Source organism: Carettochelys insculpta, unplaced genomic scaffold (genome assembly GCF_033958435.1).
Source record: "Carettochelys insculpta isolate YL-2023 unplaced genomic scaffold, ASM3395843v1 scaffold_0040, whole genome shotgun sequence".
NCBI lineage: Eukaryota > Metazoa > Chordata > Testudines > Carettochelyidae > Carettochelys > Carettochelys insculpta.
In genome coordinates, this window is record NW_027439077.1 from 236,705 (window position 1) to 259,776 (window position 23,072).

The 23,072-nt window shown below is 61.8% G+C and overlaps 1 protein-coding gene across 1 annotated transcript; it reads left to right on the plus strand.

Annotated features, from left to right (window-relative positions):
• Positions 1 to 343: 343 nt before the first annotated feature.
• GUCY2D (guanylate cyclase 2D, retinal) lies at positions 344 to 22,480 on the plus strand. The gene is made up of 20 exons (XM_074983164.1): positions 344 to 1,183; positions 1,237 to 1,816; positions 4,662 to 4,963; positions 6,058 to 6,412; positions 7,847 to 7,931; positions 9,832 to 9,928; positions 10,527 to 10,634; positions 11,534 to 11,617; positions 15,185 to 15,265; positions 15,979 to 16,155; positions 17,092 to 17,248; positions 17,363 to 17,512; positions 17,612 to 17,760; positions 18,907 to 19,070; positions 19,161 to 19,353; positions 19,540 to 19,714; positions 20,101 to 20,199; positions 20,332 to 20,426; positions 20,873 to 20,958; positions 22,393 to 22,480. The coding sequence occupies exons 1-20, from the start codon at positions 344 to 346 to the stop codon at positions 22,478 to 22,480; spliced, it is 4,065 nt and encodes a 1,354-aa protein (XP_074839265.1).
• The last annotated feature ends 592 nt before the right edge of the window (positions 22,481 to 23,072 follow it).

A 23,072-nucleotide genomic window follows, 5' to 3' on the forward strand; every position in this document is an offset into this window, starting at 1 on the left:
ATAATAGGTCGACGGTTCTCAATTTGACCACTGTTGTTAACAATAGGTCGCCGGTTCTCAATATGGCCGCTGTTGTTAATGATAGGCTGACGCTTGACAATGTGGCCGCTGTTGTTAACACCAGGGTGACGGTTCACAATATGGCCGCCACTGTTTCCAGCATGGCCACTAATAGTGGCTCTATCACTGGCGTGGAGACGGTACAGGTATCGTCACTGCAAGGCCTAGCCATAAATGGCACAACTCCCTTTCCCGTCCATGTTGTGGCCTAAGTTAAGAATATGGCTCCCGCTGGCGATGTCACGGCTGGTATGTTGACAATATGGCTGCCATGGTGGGCAACATGGCGGCCCTTAGAAACAATGTGGCCGCCACAGTTAACAACACGGCAGCCCTTAGCATCAATATGGCCACCACGGTTAACAACATTGTGGCCCTTAGGGACAATATGGCCTCCACAGTTAACAACAGGGTGGCCCTTAGCGACAATATGGCTGCCCCAGTTAACGACGCGGCGGCCCTTAGCGACAATATGGCTGCCCCGGTTAACGACGCGGCGGCCCTTAGCGACAATATGGCTGCCACAGTTAACAACAGGGCGGCCCTTAGCGACAATATGGCCACCCCGGTTAACAATGCAGCGGCCCTTAGCGACAATATGGCTGCCACAGTTAACAACAGGGCGGCCCTTAGGGACAATATGGCTGCCACAGTTAACAACAGGGTGGCCCTTAGCGACAATATGGCTGCCACAGTTAACAACGCGGCGGCCCTTAGCGACAATATGGCTGCCACAGTTAACAACAGGGCGGCCCTTAGCGACAATATGGCTGCCACAGTTAACAACAGGGTGGCCCTTAGCAACAATATGGCCACCCCGGTTAACAACGCGGCGGCCCTTAGCGACAATATGGCCAGGCGTCCTGGCTCCCAACCCCGCTCTGACCCCCCGTCTCCCCTCTCTTCCAGCCGCACCGTTCCCAGGCTGCTCCGGCGCCCGGCCCACCGTGATGTCCGTCCGGCCGTCCGGCCTCCTTTCTCCTCGCCTATCTGCGCCCCGGAGCCCGACGGACTGAAGAGCCCCCGGACGCTGTGCCAGTCCCCTCCCGCCTCCGTGGCGCCATGTCCCCTCTCCGGTTCCTCTTCCACTTTTCCCACCACCCCAGGTGGGGCCGCCGGCCGCGTTGGCTTCCTCTCCTCGGCCTTCTCCTGCTCTGCTGGCTGGTCTGCGTCCAGGGGACCACCTTCAAGGTCGGGGTGATGGGCCCCTGGAGCTGCGACCCCCTGCTGGCCCGGGCTCTGCCGGAGACGGCCGCCCAGCTGGCCGTGGCGCGGCTCAACAAGGACCCGGCGGTGAACCGGGGCTACTGGTTCGACTACGTTGTCTTGCACGAGGAGTGTCGCACGAGCCAGGCGCTGGTGGGATTGGTGAACGCCGAGCGCTACGCCTTGGGCATGGTGGGGCCGCTCAACCCAGCTCTGTGCGGGCCGGCTGGGCTTCTCGGCCAAGCCTGGAACAAGCCGGTCGCGTCCTGGGCCTGCCCGGGCGGCGAGGTGGAGACGGAGAGATGGGAGACCTTCATCCGGCCCCTGCCGCCGGCGTCGGCCGTGCTCTACGCCATCCTGAAATACTTCCACTGGGCCCACGTGGCCGTGCTTACGTCCCAGCAGGAGCTGTGGGTGGAGGCGGGGCGGGAGCTGGCCGGCGCCCTGAGCGGCCTGGGATTGCCCGTCCGGGTGGTGACCGCTGTGGAAGAGGGGGAAGAAGGAGCTCGCAAAGCCCTGCGGTGGGTGCAGAGGGCTCATAACGTCAGAGGTACGGAGGTAGGGGGAGCCAGGACCCCTGGGTTCTCTCCCTGGCGCTGGGAGGGCAGTGGGGGCTGGTGGTTAGAGCAGGGGCCGGGAGCCAGGACTCCTGGGTTCTCTCCCCGGCGCTTGGAGGGCAGTGGGGGCTGGTGGTTAGAGCAGCGGGGCTGGGAGCCAGGACTCCTGGGTTCTCTCCCCAGTGCTGGGAGGGCAGTGGGGGCTGGTGGTTAGAGCAGGGGGGCTGGGAGCCAGGACTCCTGGGTTCTCTCCCCGGCGCTTGGAGGGCAGTGGGGGCTGGTGGTTAGAGCAGGGGGTGGGAGCCAGGACTCCTGGGTTCTCTCCCCGGCGCTGGGAGGGCAGTGGGGGCTGGTGGTTAGAGCAGGGGCGTAGCTGAACTGCACAAATTCAGACAGAATCTCCAGGGACCCCAAAAACCCCTGGGAGTGGATGAGGCAGGGGGGCTCACCCTCTAAAGGTGGGAGAATGCCCCATCCCTGGGAGACATCCAGGGCCGAGGCAGCGCGCTAGAGAACGGGGAAAACTCGGAGTGCCGGTCTGGGCCCATCTGTGCTGGGGAGGTGTGAACGAACTGCCAGCCAGGGGCCCGGATGGAGATAGGTGCGTAGTGGGAGGGCTGGGGAGGCATGGGGGGTGCACAGAGCTAGGGATCCCTTCCCCATAAGTTAGGGAAGTATGGATTGGGTACAGGGGCTCTAAGATGGCTCGGAAGCTAGCTAGACGGTCGGGCCCAACGGGTATTGGTCAATGGCTCCGTGTCTGCTGGGTGGTCGATTTTCCACCGGAGAGCCCCATGGCTTGGGCCTGGGGCTGGTATTGTTCAACATCTTCATTAACGACCTGGACGAGGGGATGGATGGCGCCCTCGGCAAATGCCTTGGAGGGTCGGGACAGGGTCCAGATTGACCGAGAGAAATTGGAGGATGGGGCCGAGAGAAAGTGGATGAGGTTCAGCAGAGCCCTGCCCGCGGGACGGGAGAATCCCAAGCCTTGTTCCAGGCTGGCTAAGGAGCCGGGCAGCAGAAAAGGCCCTGGGGGTCGCAGTGGGCGAGAGGCCGGAGAGGAGCCCCCAGTGGGGCCTTGTAGCCAAGAAGGCGACCGGCGCATTGGGCTGCGTCAGGCGGAGCATTTCCAGCAGCGCTAGAGAAGTGATTGGTCCCCTCTACTCGGCACTGGGGAGGCCCCGGCTGGAGGGTTGTGTCCGGTTCTGGGCCCCCCAGTGCAGAAGGGACGTGGGTGCGTTGGAGAGGGGCCGGCGGAGGGCAACCAAAATGCGCCGGGGGCTGGAGCAGGTGGCCGGCGAGGAGAGGCCGAGGGACTGGGGCGTGGTGAGTTGGCAGAAGAGAAGAGCGAGGGGGGTTTGCTGGCAGCCTTCACCTCCCTGCAGGGGCTCTGACGAGGCCAGGGGGAGGCTGTTCTCGGGGGTGCCGGGGGGCAGGACGAGGAGCGATGGGCTCACGTCGCGGTGGGGGAGGTGGAGGTTGGATATTAGCGAAAACTCTTTCTCCAAGAGGGCGGCAAAGCACTGGGACGGGTTCCCCAGAGCGGTGGGGGGATCTCCAGCCCTAGAGGTGCAGCTGGCCCAAGCCCTGGCTGGGACGATGGAGTCGGGTTGGTCCTACTTTGGGCAGGGGGCTGGACCCGACGACCTCCTGAGGTCCCGTCCCGCCCAGGGGGTCTGTGATTCTATCCATGGAGGGATGGATTGATAGGGCTGGGAGGTGTAGATGGACAGACAGAGCGGTGTGTGAGGGGGCTGGGTGTGGGGGGTGTATGGATGGATGGGGAGGTGTGGGGCTGGGTGGATGGACAGATGGAGAGGTGTCTGGGTGGGTGGATGGGTGAAGAGGTGTGGGGGTGGGTGGGTGGATGGACAGGTGTGGGGGAAGGTGAAAGGACAGATGGAGAGATGTGGGGGAGGGAGATGGCCAGATGGAGCGGTGTGGGGCTGGGTGGATGGCTGGAGAGGTGTGGGGGTGGGTGGATGGCCAGATGGAGATGAATAGGGGTAGGTGGATGGGTGGAGCGGTGTGGGGCTGGGTGGATGAACAGATGGAGAAGTGTGGGGGTAGGGGATGGACAGATGGAGTGGTGTGGGGGTAGGTGGATGGGTGGAGCGGTGTGGGGCTGGCTGTCTGGACAGATGGAGCAGTGTGGGGGTGGGTGGATGGACATATGGAGAGGTGTGGGGGTGGGTGGATGGACAGATGGAGAGGTGTGGGGGTGGGTGGACGGCTGGAGAGGTGTGGGGGTGGGTGGATGGACAGATGGAGTGGTGTGGGCTTGGGTGGATGGCTGGAGAGGTGTGGGGGTGGGTGGATGGACAGATGGAGAGGTGTGGCGGGGGGTGGATGGCTGGAGAGGTGTGGGGGTAGGTGGATGGACAGATGGAGAGGTGTGGAGTAGGTGGATGGCTGGAGAGGTGTGGGGGTGGGTGGATGGACAGATGGAGCGGTGTGGGGGCGGGTGGAAGGGTGGGTGTGGAGGGATGCACAGCGTGAGAGATGGGGGGCGGATGCAGAGGTGGAAGGGGGTTGGGGGTGCAGACGGAGAGGTTGGGGGCATGAACAGATAGATGAAGGGAGAGAGAGGGAGCTGTGGCGGGGTGGGTGGATAGAGAGGTGTGGGGCTGGGTAAATGGAGGGAGAGGTAGGGAGTGGCGTGTGGGGGTGAGTGGAAGGATGGGAGCTGAGGGTGATAGAGAGGTGCGGAGGGTGTCCTGGTGGAAGGAGGCAACCCCATCTCCAGCCATGGGGGGAGGGGCGGTGAGGTCTGCTGACTCTGCCCCCCACTCTCACCTCCGTCTTGGTGCCTTCCTCTTGCCCCACCCCCCGCAGTGGTGGTCATGTGCATGCACTCGGTGCTGCTGGGGGGGCAGGAACAGCAGGTCCTGCTGGAGAAGGCAGAAGACCTGCGCATGACCGACGGCTCCTTCGTCTTCATCCCCTACGACGCCCTGAGCTACAGCCTGCCCTACCGCCGGACCCCCTACCCCGTGCTGGCCAACAACACCAAGCTGCGGCTGGCCTACGACGCCGTGCTCACCGTCACCGTCGACGCCCCCGGGCGCAACTTCCGCGAGGCCTTCCGCGAGGCCCAGCAGGCGCACGAGCTGCCGGTTCACCTGGACCCCGCTCAGGTGAGGCCCGGCTGCGGGGAGGTGGTCTTCACCCGGGCGGAAAGGTGGAGGGGATGGGGCCATGCCCCACAGGGAAGCTGGGCAGTAAAATTGTGGCCAACGGGAACATGGGATGGAGGTACCCATCTAAGGGCCAATGGGGAGGTTGGGATGGAGGTCTCCAGCCATGGCCAATGGGGAAGAGGAAGGGAGTAGAGTTGGCCAAGGTAGCGTCGGTTCCCAGCCATGACCAACGGGGAGGTTGGGATGGCGGTCTCCAGCCATGGCCAACGGGGAGGTTGGGATGGAGGTCTCCAGCCATGGCCAATGGGGAAGAGGAAGGGAGTAGAGTTGGCCGAGATAGAGTGGGTTAGTTCCCAGCCATGTGCAATGGGGAGGGGGGATGAAGATGCCCGTCCATAGCCAATGGGGAGCTGGGTTGATGTGCCTAGCCACGGCCAATGGCTTAGATGAAGGGAAGGAGGTGCCTTTCCATGGCCAAAGTGGAGGCGGGTTGGAGGTCTTTAGCCATGACCAATGGGATGGTGGAATGGAGGTACCCAGCCATGGCCAATGGGGAGGTAGGAGGGAGTTGTCTGGCTATGGCCAATGTGGAGGTGGGATGGAACAGCCCATCCATGGCTGAAGGGGAGGTTGGGATGGAGGTCTCCAGCCACGGCCAATAAGGAAGATGAAGGGGGTAGAGTTGGCCAAGGGAGTGTTGGTTGGTTCCCAGCCATGGCCAATGGGGAGGTTGGGATGGAGGTCTCTAGCCATGATCAATGGGATGGTGGGATGGAGGTGCCCATCCATGGCCAATGGGGAGGTAGGAAGGAGTTGTTTGGCCCTGGCCAATGGGGAGGTGAGATGGAGGTGCCAGTCCTTGGCCAATGGGGAGTCACAAGGAAAACAGTGTTGGCCAACGGGTCAGCTGATGCACACCCTGGCCAATGGGGAAGAGGAAGAGAGTAGTGTTGGCCAAGGGAGAGTCAGTTGGTGCCCAGCCATGGCCAATGGGGATACAAGACCAGTGGCCAACTGGAGAGGGCGAGCCAAGACTTGACCCCCTCCCCCCACTCCCACCACCCCAACATCACTCGCCACTTGCCCCCCAGGTGCACCCACTCTTCGGCACCATCTACAACTCCATCTACTACCTGGCCCACGCGGTGGAGCGCACGCGGCAGGCCGGCCGCTGGGTGATGGGTTCCAGCATTGCCGAGCACGCCCGGGACTTCCAGCTGGAGGGCTTCTGCCAACCGCTGGCGGCCGACCCGGACGGCGAGCCCGTGGTGAGCTACATTATCCTGGACACCGATGGCAAGGGGAACCGGCTCTGGCCCACCTACACTGTGGCCACGGGGCTCGAGGGGCTGCACCTCGTGGGCCACGCCATCCACTGGCCCCACAGCGCCAGACCCAGCACTGACTCAGGCTGCTGGTTTGACCCAACTACTATCTGCTCTGGGGGTGAGCGATTGCCTCTGTCTGCCGGCTCCCCACGTATCCTTCTTGTAGGTGTCTTGTCCGTCCGCCTGTCCGTCCGCCTAGCCCCACACACACCTGCCCACTCACCCTCCTGTCCATCTATCTGTCCTCATGTTCGCCTGCCCATCACCGCACACACCCGTCCATCCGTCCCCACCTGCCCCCCATCCACCCAGCTGTCTGTGCATCCATCTGTCCCCATCTACCCACCCATTTGTCCTTCTGTCCATCCATCCGTCCCCACATGCACCCACACATCTGTCTGTCCGTCCATCCATCCCCACACACATGTCTGTCCATCCAGTCATCCCCCTGCATGCTTATCCACCCATCTGTCCGTCCCTCTGTTCCCACGCAAGCCCTTCCACCCAGCCATCCACCCATTGCAATGCACGATCACCTGTCCGTTGGTCTGTCCATCCACATACTCACCTGTCCATCAGTCGGTCCATCCATCCATCCATCCACACACTCACCTGTCTGTCCATCTGTCCATCCATCCACACACCCGTCCATCCATCCACACACCTGTCTGTCCATCTGTCCATCCATCCATCCATCCACACACCTGTCCATCCATCCACTCACCTGTCCGTCCATCCTTCCACCCACCTGTCTGTCCATCTGTCCATCCATCCATCCACACACCCGTCCATCCATCCACTCACCCGTCCGTCCATCCGTCCATCCATCCACACACCCATCCATCCATCCACACACCTGTCTGTCCATCTGTCCATCCATCCATCCATCCACCCACCTGTCTGTCCATCTGTCCATCCATCCATCCATCCACTCACCTGTCTGTCCATCTGTCCATCCATCCATCCATCCACACACCCGTCCATCCATCCACTCACCTGTCTGTCCATCTGTCCATCCATCCATCCATCCACTCACCTGTCTGTCCATCTGTCCATGCATCCACCCACACATCCACCCCTCCGTCTCATCTACCCATTTGTCCGTCCATCCGGCTGGCCCCAGGCGTGCCTGCCCGTCCATTTCCATGCAAAGAACGCCACAGACGGGTTGTTTTGCTTTCGAGGTGATCTTTGGGGGCCGGGCGCAGAGCCCCCTCCCCTGTGCGTCATAGACCCCATACTGTTCCCGCCCCAGGAGGGTCCTGGATCTGCCCAGTTCGATGCTCGATGGGACATCCCGGTTGGGCTCCCGACCCTGAATTATCACGACCACTTGAGTCTGAGGCCAGTCGGCAGAGAATCTCCTCCCCCTGCCCCACCTGCCTTCCGTCCGTGGGGTGGAGCAAAGGGAGGGGTGTCCTTTTGGGAAGGGGGTGGGTGGAGGGAAAGGGGGCATGGGGGCTCTCCCATGTGGGTTTCAGGAGGAGGGCGGATCCTGAGTGGGGCTGGGGCTGCTACACTCCCTGCCCCACTGTCTCCCTCTGCCCCATAGGAGTGGACCCCAGCTCCATCCTCCTCCTTTTCGTCTTGGTTTCCGGCTTGGTCCTGGCGGGGACGGCTCTTGCTTACTACGTCAGGTGAGTGCCGGGACTGGCGGGGCCGCCGGCGGCCATGTTAGAGCCCCTGGCCTGGCCCATTGGGGGTTATTGGCCATGCTGGCCGCCATGTTGGATCCTGGCTGATTCTGTGGTGAGATCATGGCCTCGTTGGCGGCCATGTTGGATCCTGGCACTTCCTGCTGGGGGCTAATGGTGTCATTGGTGGCCATGTTGTATCCCAGCCCTTCCTGCTGGGGGCTAGTGGTGTCATTGGCGGCCATGTTGGATCCCAGCACTTCCTGCTGGGGGCTAGTGGTGTCATTGGTGGCCATGTTGGATCCCGGCACTTCCTGCTGGGGGCTAGTGGTGTCGTTGGCGGCCATGTTGGATCCTGGGCTAATGGTGTCGTTGGTGGCCATGTTGTATCCCAGCCCGTCCTGCTGGGGGCTAGTGGTGTCATTGGCGGCCATGTTGTATCCCAGCACTTCCTGCTGGGGGCTAGTGGTGTCATTGGCAGCCATATTGGATCCCAGCACTTCCTGGGGGGGCTAATGGTGTCGTTGGCAGCAATGTTGGATCCTGGCACTTCCTGCTGGGGGCTAGTGGTGTCATTGGTGGCCATGTTGGATCCCGGCACTTCCTGCTAGGGGCTAATGGTGTCATTGGTGGCCATGTTGGATCCCGGCACTTCCTGCTGGGGGCTAGTGGTGTCATTGGCGGCCATGTTGGATCCTGGCCCTTCCTGCTGGGGGCTAGTGGTGTCATTGGTGACCATGTTGTATCCTGGCCTTTCCTGCTGGGGGCTAGTGGTGTCATTGGTGGCCATTTTGGATCCCGGAACTTTCTGCTGGGGGCTAGTGGCATCACTGGCGGCCATGTTGGATCCTGGCCCTTCCTGCTGGGGGCTAGTGGCATCACTGGCGGCCATGTTGGATCCTGGCCTTTCCTGCTGGGGGCTAATGGCGTCATTGGCGGCCATGTTGGATGCTGGCCCTTCCTGCTGGGGGCTAGTGGTGTTGTTGGCGGCCATGCTGGATGCTGGCCCTTCCTGCTGGGGGCTAATGGTGTCAGCCAGTGGTGTCATTGGCAGCTGTCCCTACTAACTCCCTCAATTCCCCCATTTCATGGATTGTAGGGCATTGCCGGGTCTCCACCCTCCTGTGCCCAGTGAGGAGGGGGATAGCCCAAGCTGAGGGGAGTTGCATGCACCTTGTAGGCTGGGGCAAGAGTTCAAAAAGATCTGGGCAAGGCGGAGAAAGGGTCTGAAGTCAGCAGGACGAAGTTTAATAAGGACAAATGCCAAGCCCTACATTTCGGGAGAAGTCGTTCTGCTCAGCTGCGCGATGGTTAGTCTCGCGTCCCGCCGTGTTTTAGGAAAGATGGGGAGAAACCAGAGCAGGTCCAGAGAAGAGCAAGAAGAAGGATGGAAGTTCTGGAGAACATGAGTGATGATGAACGATTGAAGGAACGGGGCTTGTTTAGTTGGGAAAAGAGAAGGCCGAGAGGGGACGTGATGGCGGTTTTCAAGCATCTCAAAGAGGGTCACAAGGAGGCGGGGGAAAAATGGTTCTCCTGGGCCTCTGAGGACAGGTCAAAGCAATGGGTTTAAGCTGCAGCGAGGGAGGTTGAGGTTGGAGGTGAAGAAAACTTCCTATCTGTCGGGGAGCGGGGGGGTGTTAAACACTGGAGTAAATTGCCTGGGGAGGTTGTGGGATCTCCATTGCTGGAGATATTGAAGAGCAGGTTGGATGGACATCTATCGGGGATGGTCTGGATGGTGCCTGGTCCTGCCATGAGGGCTGGGGATGACCCCTTGACGTTCCTTCCTGCTCTAGAGTTCTATGATTCTAATGTGTCCCCCCCACCAGCCTCTCTCGGCCGTTGGGATTGGGCAGCTCCAAGGCCCTGCAGCCCATGTCTTTATTTCCACACCCCCCAGGCGCCGGCTCCTCCATGCCCAGCTCATGAAGGGACCCAACAAGATCATCCTGACGATGGAGGACTTGACTTTCATCAACACCCAGAGCAGCAAGAAAGTAAGAGGCTCTCGGGGTTGGGGGGGGAAGGGTGGGACCCCGAGTGGGAGCTGTAGAAGAAAGCTGTCGATGTTATGCCCGTTGGGTCACAACCTAGAGGTCGGGGGTCACACGTGGGAAGGTCAGAGGTCATACCCGAGGTGGTGGTGGGGGACACAACTTTGAGGGTTGGGGGAGACATCCTTGGAGTCAGACACCACACCTTGAGAGTGAGGGTCAGAGGTCACAGCCTTGGGGGTCCGGGGTAACACCCTAGAGGTCAGAAGGTCACAGTCTTGGGGGGGTCAAAGGTCACACCCTAGAGGTCAGAAGGTCACAGTCTTGGGGGGGTCAAAGGTCACACCCTAGAGGTCAGAGGGTCACAGCCTGGGGGGGTCAGAGGACACACCCTGGAGGTCAGAGGGTCACCGATTTGGGGGGTCAGAGGTCACACCCTAGAGGTCGGGGGTCAAAGGTCACACCCGAGATGGCAGCAAGCCAATGGGGGCTCTGCGGGTGGCCAGGCTGGAGCCAGGAGTCTGGGGTCAGAGGTCTCAGGACCAGAAGTGCCGAAGGGGGGGGGCCCTCCTGCTAACGCTCTGCCCGTCGGCCCTGGCAGAGGATGGACGACAGCCGCACCAGCCTGGCGGGGAAGAGCGTCTCGGACATGCGGAGCGTCAAAAGTGTGGCCGCTGCCCCCGACAACACAAATGTGGCCGTGGCCGAGGTAACCTGCCCCCTGGTGCCCCCCCCGCTCTGTGCTGGGCGTGGCCGGTGGCTCGCGGGGCAAAGGGTGGGCCCCAGGGCTCCCACCCCTGCCAGACAAATACCCCTGGGCATTGCCTCCACTGGGTGGATAACCCAGAGCACCCTCTGCTGGGTAAATACCCTTCTCTGGGTAAAAATGCTTTCCTGCATAAATACTCCCTTGGGAGTCACTGCCTGCTCCCTCTGCTGGGGAGGCACCTTTTCTGGGTTAATACCATGGGGGTTGCCTTCAATGGGTAAATACCTCAGGGCAATCTCTGCCAGGGAAATATCCCCTTTTGGGTAAATACCCATCCCTGGGTAAATACTGCGGGAATGGCTTCCAATGGTTAAATACCCCAGGGAACCCCGTGCCAGGTAAATACCCTGGGAATTGCCTCCAGTGGGTAAATAACCCAGGGCGCTCTCTGCCAGGTAGATTCCCCTTTCTGGGTAAATTACCATCCCTGGGTAAATACCCTGGGAGTTGCCTCCAATGGGTAGATAACCAAGACACTCTCTGCCAGGTAGATTCCCCTTTCTGGGTAAATACCCATCCCATGGTAAATACCCTGGGAGTTACCTCCAATGGGTAGATAACCCAGGGCAACTTCTGCCAGGAACATACCCCTTTCTGGGTAAATACCCATCCCTGGATAAATACCCCAGGTAAGTATCTGCCTGGGCTTTGCTGCCTAAGATGGCTCTGCCCATCACCCCGAGACATTCAGCCACCTCCCCCGGGCACCTTGGCTCCCTTCCCGTCCCCAGCTCCCCCGCTGCCCTTCTCCCCTCCCCCCCGCTCTGCCCCCCGTTCCGCCGGCTTTCGGGGAGCCCCCTCCCCTTGCGTGATTGACAGCTGCTTCCTGCTCTCCGTAGGGAGATGACAGTCACAAACGCAACAGGCATATTCCTTTCCTTCTCCTTTTGTTTAACAACCAAGGGCTAGTGGCGGCCATGCAGGTAAGCGGCCAAAGGCGGCCGGGAGGCTGCCTTTGGGCTACCACGTCCCCTCCCCCTCCCGGCCCCAGATCTGCCCCCTCCCTCCCCGCCTGGCCCTGCAGAGGGCGGAAACCCCCTTCCCCCCTCCCAGCTGGGTGTGTGGATGTTGGTGAACGGGCTGAGAATTTCTCCCGGCGCCGCCCTGCAGGGGGCGCCGCAGAGGGGTGGGAGCCGGTCTCACCATTGGCGTGTGGAGTGCTGAGATCGTGGCCCTGCCGTGCTAGGTGCTGTACGGACCTGGGTGTAGCCCGGGGCAAATCTTCCCCATCTCTTATGGGGAACGCTGGTCCTGCTGGGATGGGCGTTGGATGGACTCTGCCCGAGCTCTGGGCCGGGGTCTCCGCCAGGGTTCGAACCGCCGCCTTGACACACACACAACAAAATTTATTCCACCCACCGGTGGAAAAAGTTAGTGAGAACGCTGGCCTCCTTGCTCAATGTCCTCTCTAGGAGGCCGCACTGAGGCTTGGGGAGGGAAGATTCCTTGTCTTCCGCTAGTGGCCAGATTGGGGAATTTCCCACCACCTCCGTCCGAATTGTACAGCTCCTGACGCAGCAAGTCCTGGGTTTTTACAGCCAGAGCTTCCCCCGACTTAAAATCACCCCCCCGGGACAGAGTAGCCCGTCACCCCAGCCGGCAGCTGCCGGAGAAATTTCAGCAGGTGAGGGGGAGATTTGTCCCAGCCCCTGAATGTAACAAAATTTCACCCCCCATTTTCACGGCCTCTTGTCCACCGGCTCTAAGGGGGGTTTAGAATTTCGGCCTTTCTTACCACAAAACAAATCAGCTTTTCTTGGTTCTATTAGCAAACTCCTGGGGCCTCTCCTTGGCTCTGTGTTGGGACCCTGGGTGAGTTGGCCCATGACTCGGTTTCCCCCAACATGCCTCGTTAAGAAATTGGAGTGAGTATGCAGATTCGCTCAGGCTGCCGGCCCGGCCCCGTTCCCTCACCCCCCACACCACAAGCGGGTCTGGTTGTTGGGGTCGCAAGGCCCTGATGTAACAGGTGGATCTGTCCTGCGTGGATTCAGTCGCAGGAAGGGTGGTGTTCCAGCTCCGTCCGAGGGGTATTTTGGCAGCTAAATTCTTCACACAATACTCTGGTGAATCAGGGAGTTTTAAATCATGCTGGTGGATTTTTCTGTCAAGCCAAAAAAATATTATTTTTAGGTATTTTTGGGGTGAGGGGGAAATGACCTGAAATTTGGAGGAAGACAGAGAACATTGTGAACCTGCAAAAAAGTCAGCACTTGGGGTGGTTGTGGTGTGTGTTTGTGTGTGTTTGTCAAACACAACTCCAAAAAAAGATTTGGCTTTGGCTGTATGTCTTCCATCTTGAGGCATTCAAACGTTTCCTTCCGAGCTGTTTAATTAAACATTCAGTTCACAGCCGTTTAATTAAATGTTTAATTCAGAATAGGGATCTGTCCAGGCTGAGCTCCTGAAGGGAAATGCTTGGCACTACCCCAGCAGTCTCTTTTATATCGGCCTGTTGGGCTCTGATTTCTACCACTGAGATGGCCACTCTATCGTCCTTGGAGGACCTCTTGTCTGCTCCTCTTGCTGGCACAGGATGTGGTGAGATCTTTGGCCTCCTGCAGGGGGCGTCGGGGCTTCATCCACCCCATCAGAGAGTCGTTTAATTAAACGTTTCGTTCAGAGCCGTTTAATTAAATGTTTCGTTCTGAGCCGTTTGTTTAAACGTTTTGTTCAGAGCTGCTTAATTAAACGTTTCATTCAGAGTTGTTTAATTAAATGTTTTGTTCAGAGCTGTTTTAATTAAACGTTTCGTTCAGAGCTGTTTTAATTAAACGTTTCGTTCACAGCCATTTAATTAAACGTTTCAGACAGAGACATTTAACTATTTCGTTCAGAGCCGTTTAATTAAACGTTTAGTTCAGAGCCATTTAATTAAACGTTTCGTTCAGAGCCATTTAATTAAACGTTTCATTCAGAGCTGTTTTAATTAAACGTTTCGTTCACAGCCATTTAATTAAATGTTTCAGACAGAGACATTTAACTGTTTCGTTCAGAGCCGTTTAAATGGCTCTGAACGAAACGTTTAATTAAACGGCTCTGAATGAAACGTTTAATTAAATGTCTCTGAAAGAAATGTTTACTTAAATGGCTCTGAATGAAACATTTAATTAAGTAACCATTTTGTTCAGAGCCGTTTAATTAAACGTTCGGAACCATTTAACTATTTCATTCAGAGACATTTAATTAAACTTTTCGCTCAGAATAGGGATCTGCCTTGGTTGAGCTCCTGAGGGAACTGCCTGGGTGTAGCCCAGGAGCTTCTTTTATATTGGCGTGATTTGCTTCTGCCAAAACAGCCCCTCTATCCTCCCTGGAGGACCTCCTTGTCTGCTCCTCTCCCGGGCACTGGGTGCAGTAAAACTTCTGGCCCCCTGGAGAGGGCCTCGGGGCTTCGTCCTCCCCATCACAGAGCCTTTTAAGTAAATGCGCCATTCACAACCATGTCACTCAATCTGAATCTCTCTGTCCCTTCCTTCCCGGAATTCCCGTTTGCGCTCAAGTACGTTTCGAACACGAAAAGGAGTTTTGAAACAGCGCACGCCCCCCTTCCCCCACCCCCACCCCCGTCTGGCTCCGAAACGGGACCTTTCTGCCCTCCTTTGTTTTTTGAACGAAACTTTACCAGAATCGAGGCCCAAAATGTTGGGGTGGTGGAAACGGCCTCTGGGGATGGAAAGCTGCTTTGGGGAGCAATTTTCCCACTTCCTCTCCCTGGGGGAGACCAACAGAGGGGTCCAGAGATGGGAAACAGCCCCATGTAAACCGTACCCCCCTGGAGCGACTGGCTGCAGGGGGGTATTTGTGGGCTCGGCTTTCCACAGCCGAGGGAGAATTCAGAGAGGTCTCAGCCAGCTGGGGAGCACCCTCCCTCTCCACCATCCCTCGCCCCACCCCGTGTCCTCCCCCTCCAACCCCGGTGCCATCTTTGCTTGTGGTGTGGAAAAAGAGAGGATTGTCTTTCCTGAAAGCTTTGGTGCTGAATGCAGACCAGCCTTGGCTTTGGTGGTGAGAGCAGCAAGCCAGGACTCCTGGGTTCTCTCCCCGGCGCTGGGAGGCCAGTGGGGGCTGGTGGTTAGAGCAGGGGGCCGGGAGCCAGGACTCTTGGGTTCTCTCCCTGGCGCTCGGAGGGCAGTGGGGGCGGGTGGTTAGAGCTAAGAGCCAGGACTCCTGGGTTCTCTCCTGGCTCTGGGAGGGCAGCAGGGGCTGGTGGTTTGGGCTGGGAGCCAGGACTCCTAGGTTCTCTCCCCAGCTGTGGGAATTAAGGCATCTTTAGGGTCGAGAACAGGGAAGACCCGTCCTCCATGCTGGACACTTCCAGAGGCCTGCTGGGAGGCGTGAGACCAGACTGGTGCATCCCCAGCTTCTGAAACAATAGCTGATGGAGTGTAAATCTAGTTTCGGTCCATTCCCTGCGCCGGCGGGCGGTGGGAACGTCAGTCTCCCTGGGCCGTGGTGTTACGGGGCTGCTGTTCCCTCTCCTCCCCTAGGGCGACTGGGTGTGGCTGAAGAAGTTCCCTGGAGAGAAACACACGGACATCAAGCCAGCCACCAAAACCACCTTCTGCAAGGTGAGGGTGACCAGAGGTCAGTGGGTGTCCTGGCTGCTCTGACATGCAGGGAGAAGTCCCCTGCCTGGCCACTGGCTGTTACCACTGCTCTGGTGTGGGATGCGCCACCTGCAGTCCCCTGCCCGGCCACCAGGTGTCACCACTGTTCTGGTGTGGGATGTGCCAGCTGCAGTCCCCTGCCCGGCCACTGGGTGTCACCACTGCTCCCTTGTGGGATGTGCCATGTGTCACCCTCTGCCCGGCCACCAGGTGTCACCACTGCTCTGGTGTGGGACGCGCCAGCTGCAGTCCCCTGCCCGGCCACCAGGTGTCACCACTGCTCCGGTGTGGGATGTTCCATGTGTCACCTCTGCCCAGCCACCAGGTGTCACCACTGCTCCGGTGTGGGATGTGCCATATGTCACCTTCTCCCCGGCCACCAGGTGTCACCACTGCTCCAGTGTGGGACGCACCAGCTGCAGTCCCCTGCCTGGCCACCAGGTGTCACCACTGCTCCGGTGTGGGATGTTCCATGTGTCACCTCTGCCCAGCCACCAGGTGTCACCACTGCTCCGGTGTGGGACGCGCCACCTGCAGTCCCCGGCCCGGCCACCAGGTGTCACCACTGGTCGGTGTGGGACGCGCCAGCTGCAGTCCCCTGCCCGGCCACCGGAGGTGACACCTGGTTCACGCCCTGGGCTGCCCATGGGGCTCTCGCCTCTTCTCCCTCCCAGCTCCGGGACCTGCGGCACGAGAACGTGAACCTCTTCCTGGGCTTCTTCTACGACTGCGGGGTCTTCGCCATCATCTCGGAGCATTGCAGCCGCGGCAGCCTGGAGGACCTGCTCCGCAACGAGGACATGAAGCTGGACTGGATGTTCAAGTCGTCCCTGCTGCTCGACCTCATCAAGGTGAGGCCGGGGCGGGAGCTGCCCCCCAGCCTGCAAACCCTGGGGTGCTGAGCGCCTCCCCCAGCCTGCAAACCCTGGGGTGCTGAGCGCCTCCCCCTGTGCCTGCAAATCCTGGGGTGCTGAGCGCCTCCCCCAGCCTGCAAATCCTGGGGTGCTGAGCGCCTCTCCCTGCCCGCAAACCCTGGGGTGCTGAGCGCCTCCTCCTGCCTGCAAACCCTGGGGTGCTGAGCACCTCCCCCTGTGCCTGCAAATCCTGGGGTGCTGAGCACCTCCCCCTGTGCCTGCAAATCCTGGGGTGCTGAGCACCTCCCCCAGCCTGCAAACCCTGAGGTGCTGAGCGCCTCCCCCTGTGCCTGCAAATCCTGGGGTGCTGAGCGCCTCCTCCTGTGCCTGCAAATCCAGGGGTGCTGAGTGCCTCCCCCTGTGCCTGCAAATCCTGGGGTGCTGAGCGCCTCTCCCTGCCCGCAAACCCTGGGGTGCTGAGCGCCTCCTCCTGCCTGCAAACCCTGGGGTGCTGAGCGCCTCCCCCTGTGCCTGCAAATCCTGGGGTGCTGAGTGCCTCTCCCTGCCCGCAAACCCTGGGGTGCTGAGCGCCTCCTCCTGCCTGCAAACCCTGGGGTGCTGAGTGCCTCCCCCCCGCCTGCAAACCCTGGGGTGCTGAGCGCCTCCCCCTCTGCCTGCAAACCCTGGGGTGCTGAGCACCTCCCCCTGCCTGCAAACCCTGGGGTGCTGAGCGCCCCCCCAGGCTGCAAACCCTGGGGTGCTGAGTGCCTCCCCCCCGCCTGCAAACCCTGGGGTGCTGAGCGCCTCCCCCTCTGCCTGCAAACCCTGGGGTGCTGAGCGCCTCCCCCAGCCTGCAAACCCTGGCGTGCTGAGCGCCTCCCCCTCTGCCTGCAAACCCTGGGGTGCTGAGCCTTGCGGCCCCCGTCTCCCCAGGGCATGAAGTACCTCCACCACCGGGAGGTGGTGCACGGGCGGCTGAAGTCGCGCAACTGCGTGGTGGACGGGCGCTTTGTGCTGAAGGTGACGGACCACGGCTACAACGAGCTGCTGGAAGTCCAGAGGATACCACGCCAGGCCCTCAAGCCGGAGGGTGAGGCCGGGGAGGGAGCGGCCGGGGTGTGGGCGGGGAGGAACACGGGCTGGAGGCTGCGTGGCGTGGGGAGAACCTCAGGGGGCCTGAGCCGGCTCTTCCTCCCGGCCCCAGAGCGGTTGTGGACGGCGCCCGAGCTGCTCCGTGACCCGGCCCTGGAGCGCAAGGGGACCTTCCGCGGAGACGTCTTCAGCGTTGCCATCATCATGCAAGAAGTCATCTGCCGTAACGCCCCCTACTGCATGCTGGACATGCCGGCCGAAGGTACCGGGGCTGGCGGGGGGGGGCGGGACCGGGCCCCCCACTTCCGACCCCTAGGGGGGAGGCCGGAGGTGACGTCGGGTTCCCCCCTCCGTTGGGCAGAGATCATCCGGAAGGTGGAGAAGCCGCCCCCGCTGTGCCGGCCCTCCGTCTCGGTCGACCAGGCGCCCATAGAGTGCATCCAGCTGATGAAGCAGTGCTGGGGGGAGCAGCCCGAGCGGCGGCCGACCATCGACCAGATCTTCGACCAGGTGCCGGGAGGTGGTGGGAGCCGGAGCCGGGTCGGGGCGTTCCTGGGCACAGCTGGGAGGGCCAAACCGGGGCCACCGACAGCCCAGCCTGGGGGTCCCCAACGCTCAGGCACCAAACCCGTCCTAAGCACCACGTCTGGGCGTGCTGGCCAGCTAGAGTCACACCGGTTCTCCTGGGCCACCTCCCGTCCCCTCCTTACCCAGGCGGGAGGTTATGGAAACCCATCTCAGCCCATCAGCCCAACTTCTTCCAGCCCCAAAGGGACCAGCCGCGTCCCCAGGTCAACGTATCCCTCAGATCTGAGCCCAAACTCACACCAGATCCACCCAGGTTCTTCCAGCCCCAACGGGACCAGCCCCGTCCCCAGGTCAACGTATCCCTCAGATCTGACCCAAACCCACGCCAGATCCACCCAGGTTCTTCCAGCCCCAACGGGACCAGCCCCGTCCCCAAGTCAACGTATCTCTCAGATCTGACCCAAACCCCACGCCAGATCCACCCAGGTTCTTCCAGCCCCAACGGGACCAGCCACATCCCCAGGTCAACGTATCCCTCAGATCTGACCCCAAACCCCTGCCAGATCCACCCAGGTTCTTCCAGTCCCAAAGGTACCAGCTCCGTCCCCAGGTCTACGTATCCCTCAGATCTGACCCAAACCCCACGCCAGATCCACCCAGGTTCCTCCAGTCCCAAAGGGACCAGCCCCGTCCCCAGGTCAACGTGTCCCTCAGACCTGACCCCAAACCCCACGCCAGATCCACCCAGGTTCTTCCAGCCCCAAAGGGACCAGCCCCATCCCCATCCCCAGGTCAATGTATCCCTCAGATCTGACCCCAGACCCACGCCAGATCCACCCAGGCTCTTCGAGCCCCAAAGGGACCAGCCGCGTCCCCAGATCAGAGCCAGACAATGGCGCTCAGAGATGCTGGAGCCCATGGGTAGTGGAGAGGCTGGAGCCAGAGCTGATAAGACCTGGGTGTGCCGGAGGCAGGGCCGGTGGGGCTCAGAGATGCCGGAGCCGGTGGGGATGGGGGCGAGCTCACCAGAACCACTTCCCCCCCGGAGAGCAGAGATGCCGGAGCCAGCGGCGAGGGGGCGCCGGAGCCGGGCGGCTCCGTCTCACGCGGTGCTCCCGTCCCCGGCAGTTCAAGAACATCAACAAGGGCCGGAAGACCAATATCATCGACTCCATGCTGCGTATGCTGGAGCAGTACTCCAGCAACCTGGAGGACCTCATCCGGGAGCGGACGGAGGAGCTGGAGGTCGAGAAGCAGAAGACGGACAGGCTCCTCACCCAGATGCTGCCGCCGTGAGTCGGGGCCGGGGGTTGCCGGGCGGGGTGGGGCAGCCAGGAACCCGGGCCTCCCAGCCCCACTGACGCCGCCTCCCGGTGGCCCAGGTCGGTGGCGGAGGCGCTGAAGATGGGCACGCCGGTGGAGCCGGAATATTTCGAGGAGGTGACCCTGTACTTCAGCGACATCGTGGGCTTCACCACCATCTCGGCGATGAGCGAGCCCATCGAGGTGGTCGACCTCCTGAACGACCTCTACACCCTCTTCGACGCCATTATCGGCTCCCACGACGTCTACAAGGTGCCGGCCGTTGGGGGTCACCGAGTTGGGGGGCGGACGGGGGCGCCGGCTGGCGGGACGGGGCTCTTGATGACACTGCAGGGTTGCCCAAGCCGGCGGCGGCGGCGGAAGAGGGGGGTCAAGGATCCATCCAGGGATTCGGGGTGTTCGGGGGAACCGCCTCCATTTCTGACCCCTCCCCGGCAGGTGGAGACCATCGGGGACGCCTACATGGTGGCCTCGGGGCTGCCGAAGAGGAACGGGAATCGCCACGCGGGGGAGATCGCCAACATGTCCCTGGACATCCTGAGCGCCGTCGGCTCCTTCCGCATGCGACATATGCCCGAGGTGCCCGTCCGCATCCGTATCGGCCTCCACTCCGGTAAGTGGGTGGGGCCTCCGCCCTTTCACCATGGTCATGTCCCTTATTCCTCCGTGCCCCCTTCTGGAGCATCCCTGGGTCCTGCATCCCTCCCACAAGGAGTCCCCCCCGACTTTTGGTGTCAGCAGTGGGATCTCAGTCTTTCCCCTGGGTTGCCCAACTGAGTGGGGACAGGGGTGCTATCCCCAGGGCTGCAGTGCTACCCCCACAAACCCACCTGGTGGGGCTCCCCCCACAGTGGGGCTGGGAGTTAACTCCCCACTGGGAGGCAGAGGGCACCTCTCCATCCCCGTCAGAGCAATGGGCGCAGGCTCTCTGCAGACTCCGGTGCCTTGGCCGTACCTGTCACACTCCCCGTCCGTCCGTGACTCACCCTCTCCCGGCAGGGCCCTGCGTGGCTGGCGTTGTGGGGCTCACCATGCCCCGGTACTGTCTCTTCGGGGATACCGTCAACACCGCCTCTCGCATGGAGTCCACCGGCCTTCGTGAGTCCGGGCCCCTCAGCGGGCGTGGCCTGAGGGCGGGAGGGAGGGAGAGGCCCCGGGTGCGGTCCGAGGGGGAGGGGTGGGGGTGGGGCTTGGAGATTCGGGGTGCTCACCCCCTCGCCCCACTCCCAGCTTACCGCATCCACGTCAACGTCACTACGGTCAACATCCTCCACGCGCTGAAGGAAGGCTTCAGGCTGGACATTCGGGGCAAGACGGAGCTTAAGGTACCGGCGACCCACAGCCCCTGCCCCACAGCCCTGCCGGTGCCCCTCACTCCAGCCCCACAGCCTGGCCGGAGCCGCTCACTCCCAACCCATGGCCCCAGCCCCACAGCCCGACCCACAGCCCTGCTGGGGTCTCTCACTCCAGCCCCACAGCCCGGCCGGAGCTGCTCATTCCTGACCCACGGCCCCTGCCCCACAGCCCTGCCGGTGCCCCTCACTCCGGCCCCCCAGCCCGGCCACTGCTGCTCACTCCTGACCCACAGCCCTGCTGGGGCCCCTCACTCCTATCCCACAGCCCCTGCCCCATAGCTCTGCCGGTGCCCCTCACTCCCGACCCACGGCCCCAGCACCACGCCCTGACCCACAGCCCTACACTCTGACCCCCCAGCCCTGCCGGTGCCCCTCACTCCGGCCCCACAGCCCCCTGCTCACCAACTCTGTCGCAGGGAAAAGGCGTAGAAGACACGTACTGGCTGGTGGGACGAGACGGATTCAATAAACCCATCCCCACGCCCCCCGACCTGCAGCCAGGGTAAGAACCCCACTGGCCTGGAGCCCCCCGCGCCTGGACACTGACAGCATATCTAGAGGGGACCCCAGGGGAGAGGAATCGAGCAGCCAGGGACTTCGGGGGAGACGGTCCCCTGGTAGGAAGCCGGACTCCTGGGTTCTCTCCCCGGCGCTGGGAGGGCAGTGGGGGCTGGTGGTTAGAGCAGGGGGTGGGAGCCAGGACTCCTGGGTTCTCTCCCCGGCGCTGGGAGGGCAGTGGGGGCTGGTGGTTAGAGCAGGGGCTGGGAGCCAGGACTCCTGGGTTCTCTCCCCGGCGCTGGGAGGGTAGTGGGGGCTGGTGGTCAGAGCAGGGGGTGGGAGCCAGGACTCCTGGGTTCTCTCCCCGGTGCTGGGAGGGCAGTGGGGGCTGGTGGTGAGAGCAGGGGGTGGGAGCCAGGACTCCTGGGTTCTCTCCCCGGCGCTGGGAGGGCAGTGGGGGCTGGTGGTTAGAGCAGGGGCTGGGAGCCAGGACTCCTGGGTTCTCTCCCCGGCGCTGGGAGGGCAGTGGGGGCTGGTGGTTAGAGCAGGGGGTTGGAGCCAGGACTCCTGGGTTCTCTCCCCGGCGCTGGGGGGCAGTGGGGGCTGGTGGTTAGAGCAGGGGGCCGGGAGCCAGGACTCCTGGGTTCTCTCCCTGGTGCTGGGAGGGCAGTGGGGGCTGGTGGTTAGAGCAGGGGCCGGGAGCCAGGACTCCTGGGTTCTCTCCCCGGCGCTGGGAGGGCAGTGGGGGCTGGTGGTTAGAGCAGGGGGTTGGAGCCAGGACTCCTGGGTTCTCTCCCCGGCGCTGGGGGGCAGTGGGGGCTGGTGGTTAGAGCAGGGGGCCGGGAGCCAGGACTCCTGGGTTCTCTCCTGGCGCTGGGAGGGCAGTGGGGGCTGGTGGTTAGAGCAGGGGCCGGGAGCCAGGACTCCTGGGTTCTCTCCCCGGCGCTGGGAGGGCAGTGGGGGCTGGTGGTTAGAGCAGGGGGTTGGAGCCAGGACTCCTGGGTTCTCTCCCCGGCGCTGGGGGGCAGTGGGGGCTGGTGGTTAGAGCAGGGGGCCGGGAGCCAGGACTCCTGGGTTCTCTCCCTGGTGCTGGGAGGGCAGTGGGGGCTGGTGGTTAGAGCAGGGGCTGGGAGCCAGGACTCCTGGGTTCTCTCTCCAGCGCTGGGAGGGCAGTGGGGGCTGGTGGTTAGAGCAGGGGCCGGGAGCCAGGACTCCTGGGTTCTCTCCCTGGTGCTGGGAGGGCAGTGGGGGCTGGTGGTTAGAGCAGGGGGTGGGAGCCAGGACTCCTGGGTTCTCTCTCCAGCGCTGGGAGGGCAGTGGGGGCTGGTGGTTAGAGCAGGGGGTGGGAGCCAGGACTCCTGGGTTCTCTCCCGGCGCTGGGAGGGCAGTGGGGGCTGGTGGTTAGAGCAGGGGGGCGCTCATGCTATTGCTCCCACAGGGCCAGTAACCACGGCCTCAGCCTGGACGAGATCCCGCAGGATCGGCGGAGGAAGCTGGAGAAGGCTCGGTCCGGGCAGAACAAGTAGTCGGGGCAGCCAGGGAGAGGGAAGCCGGGCTGTGCAGAGGTGAGGCTGAAACCAGGCGGGCTGGGAGCTCTGGCCCCGCCCCTTACAGGGTGGGGCTACCCAAGGCTCCTCCCCTTCACCATCTGAGCACTGAGCTGCTCAGCTCTATGGTCCCCAGTTAGCTCAGGGTTGTCCCCAACTTTTGCATGTGGAGTCCTCCAGCGCTCTTTAACCATAGAGACGTGGCCTAGAGCAGCCACCGACCTGGAGCCACTCTGCCCACCATGCTTCCCAGAGCCTTGGCCCTGTCTCTGTGATCCTGGGAGGGGTAAGGGCTGTGCCTTTATGGGAATGAGAGTCCTCCAGCACTCTTTAACCATAGAGACGTGGCCTAGAGCAGCCACCGACCTGGAGCCACTCTGCCCAACACATTAGCCAGAACCTTGGCCCTGTCTCTATGGTGGTGGGCGGGGCCCAGGGGAGCATCTTAGGCTTAACCTAGGGCTGTTGCATTTGGAGTCCTCCAGCACTTTTTAACCATAGAGATGTGGCCTAGAGCATCTCCCCAGTAAAACACGATGGTGGGATGCTGGTTTGAGAGACAGAGAGACAT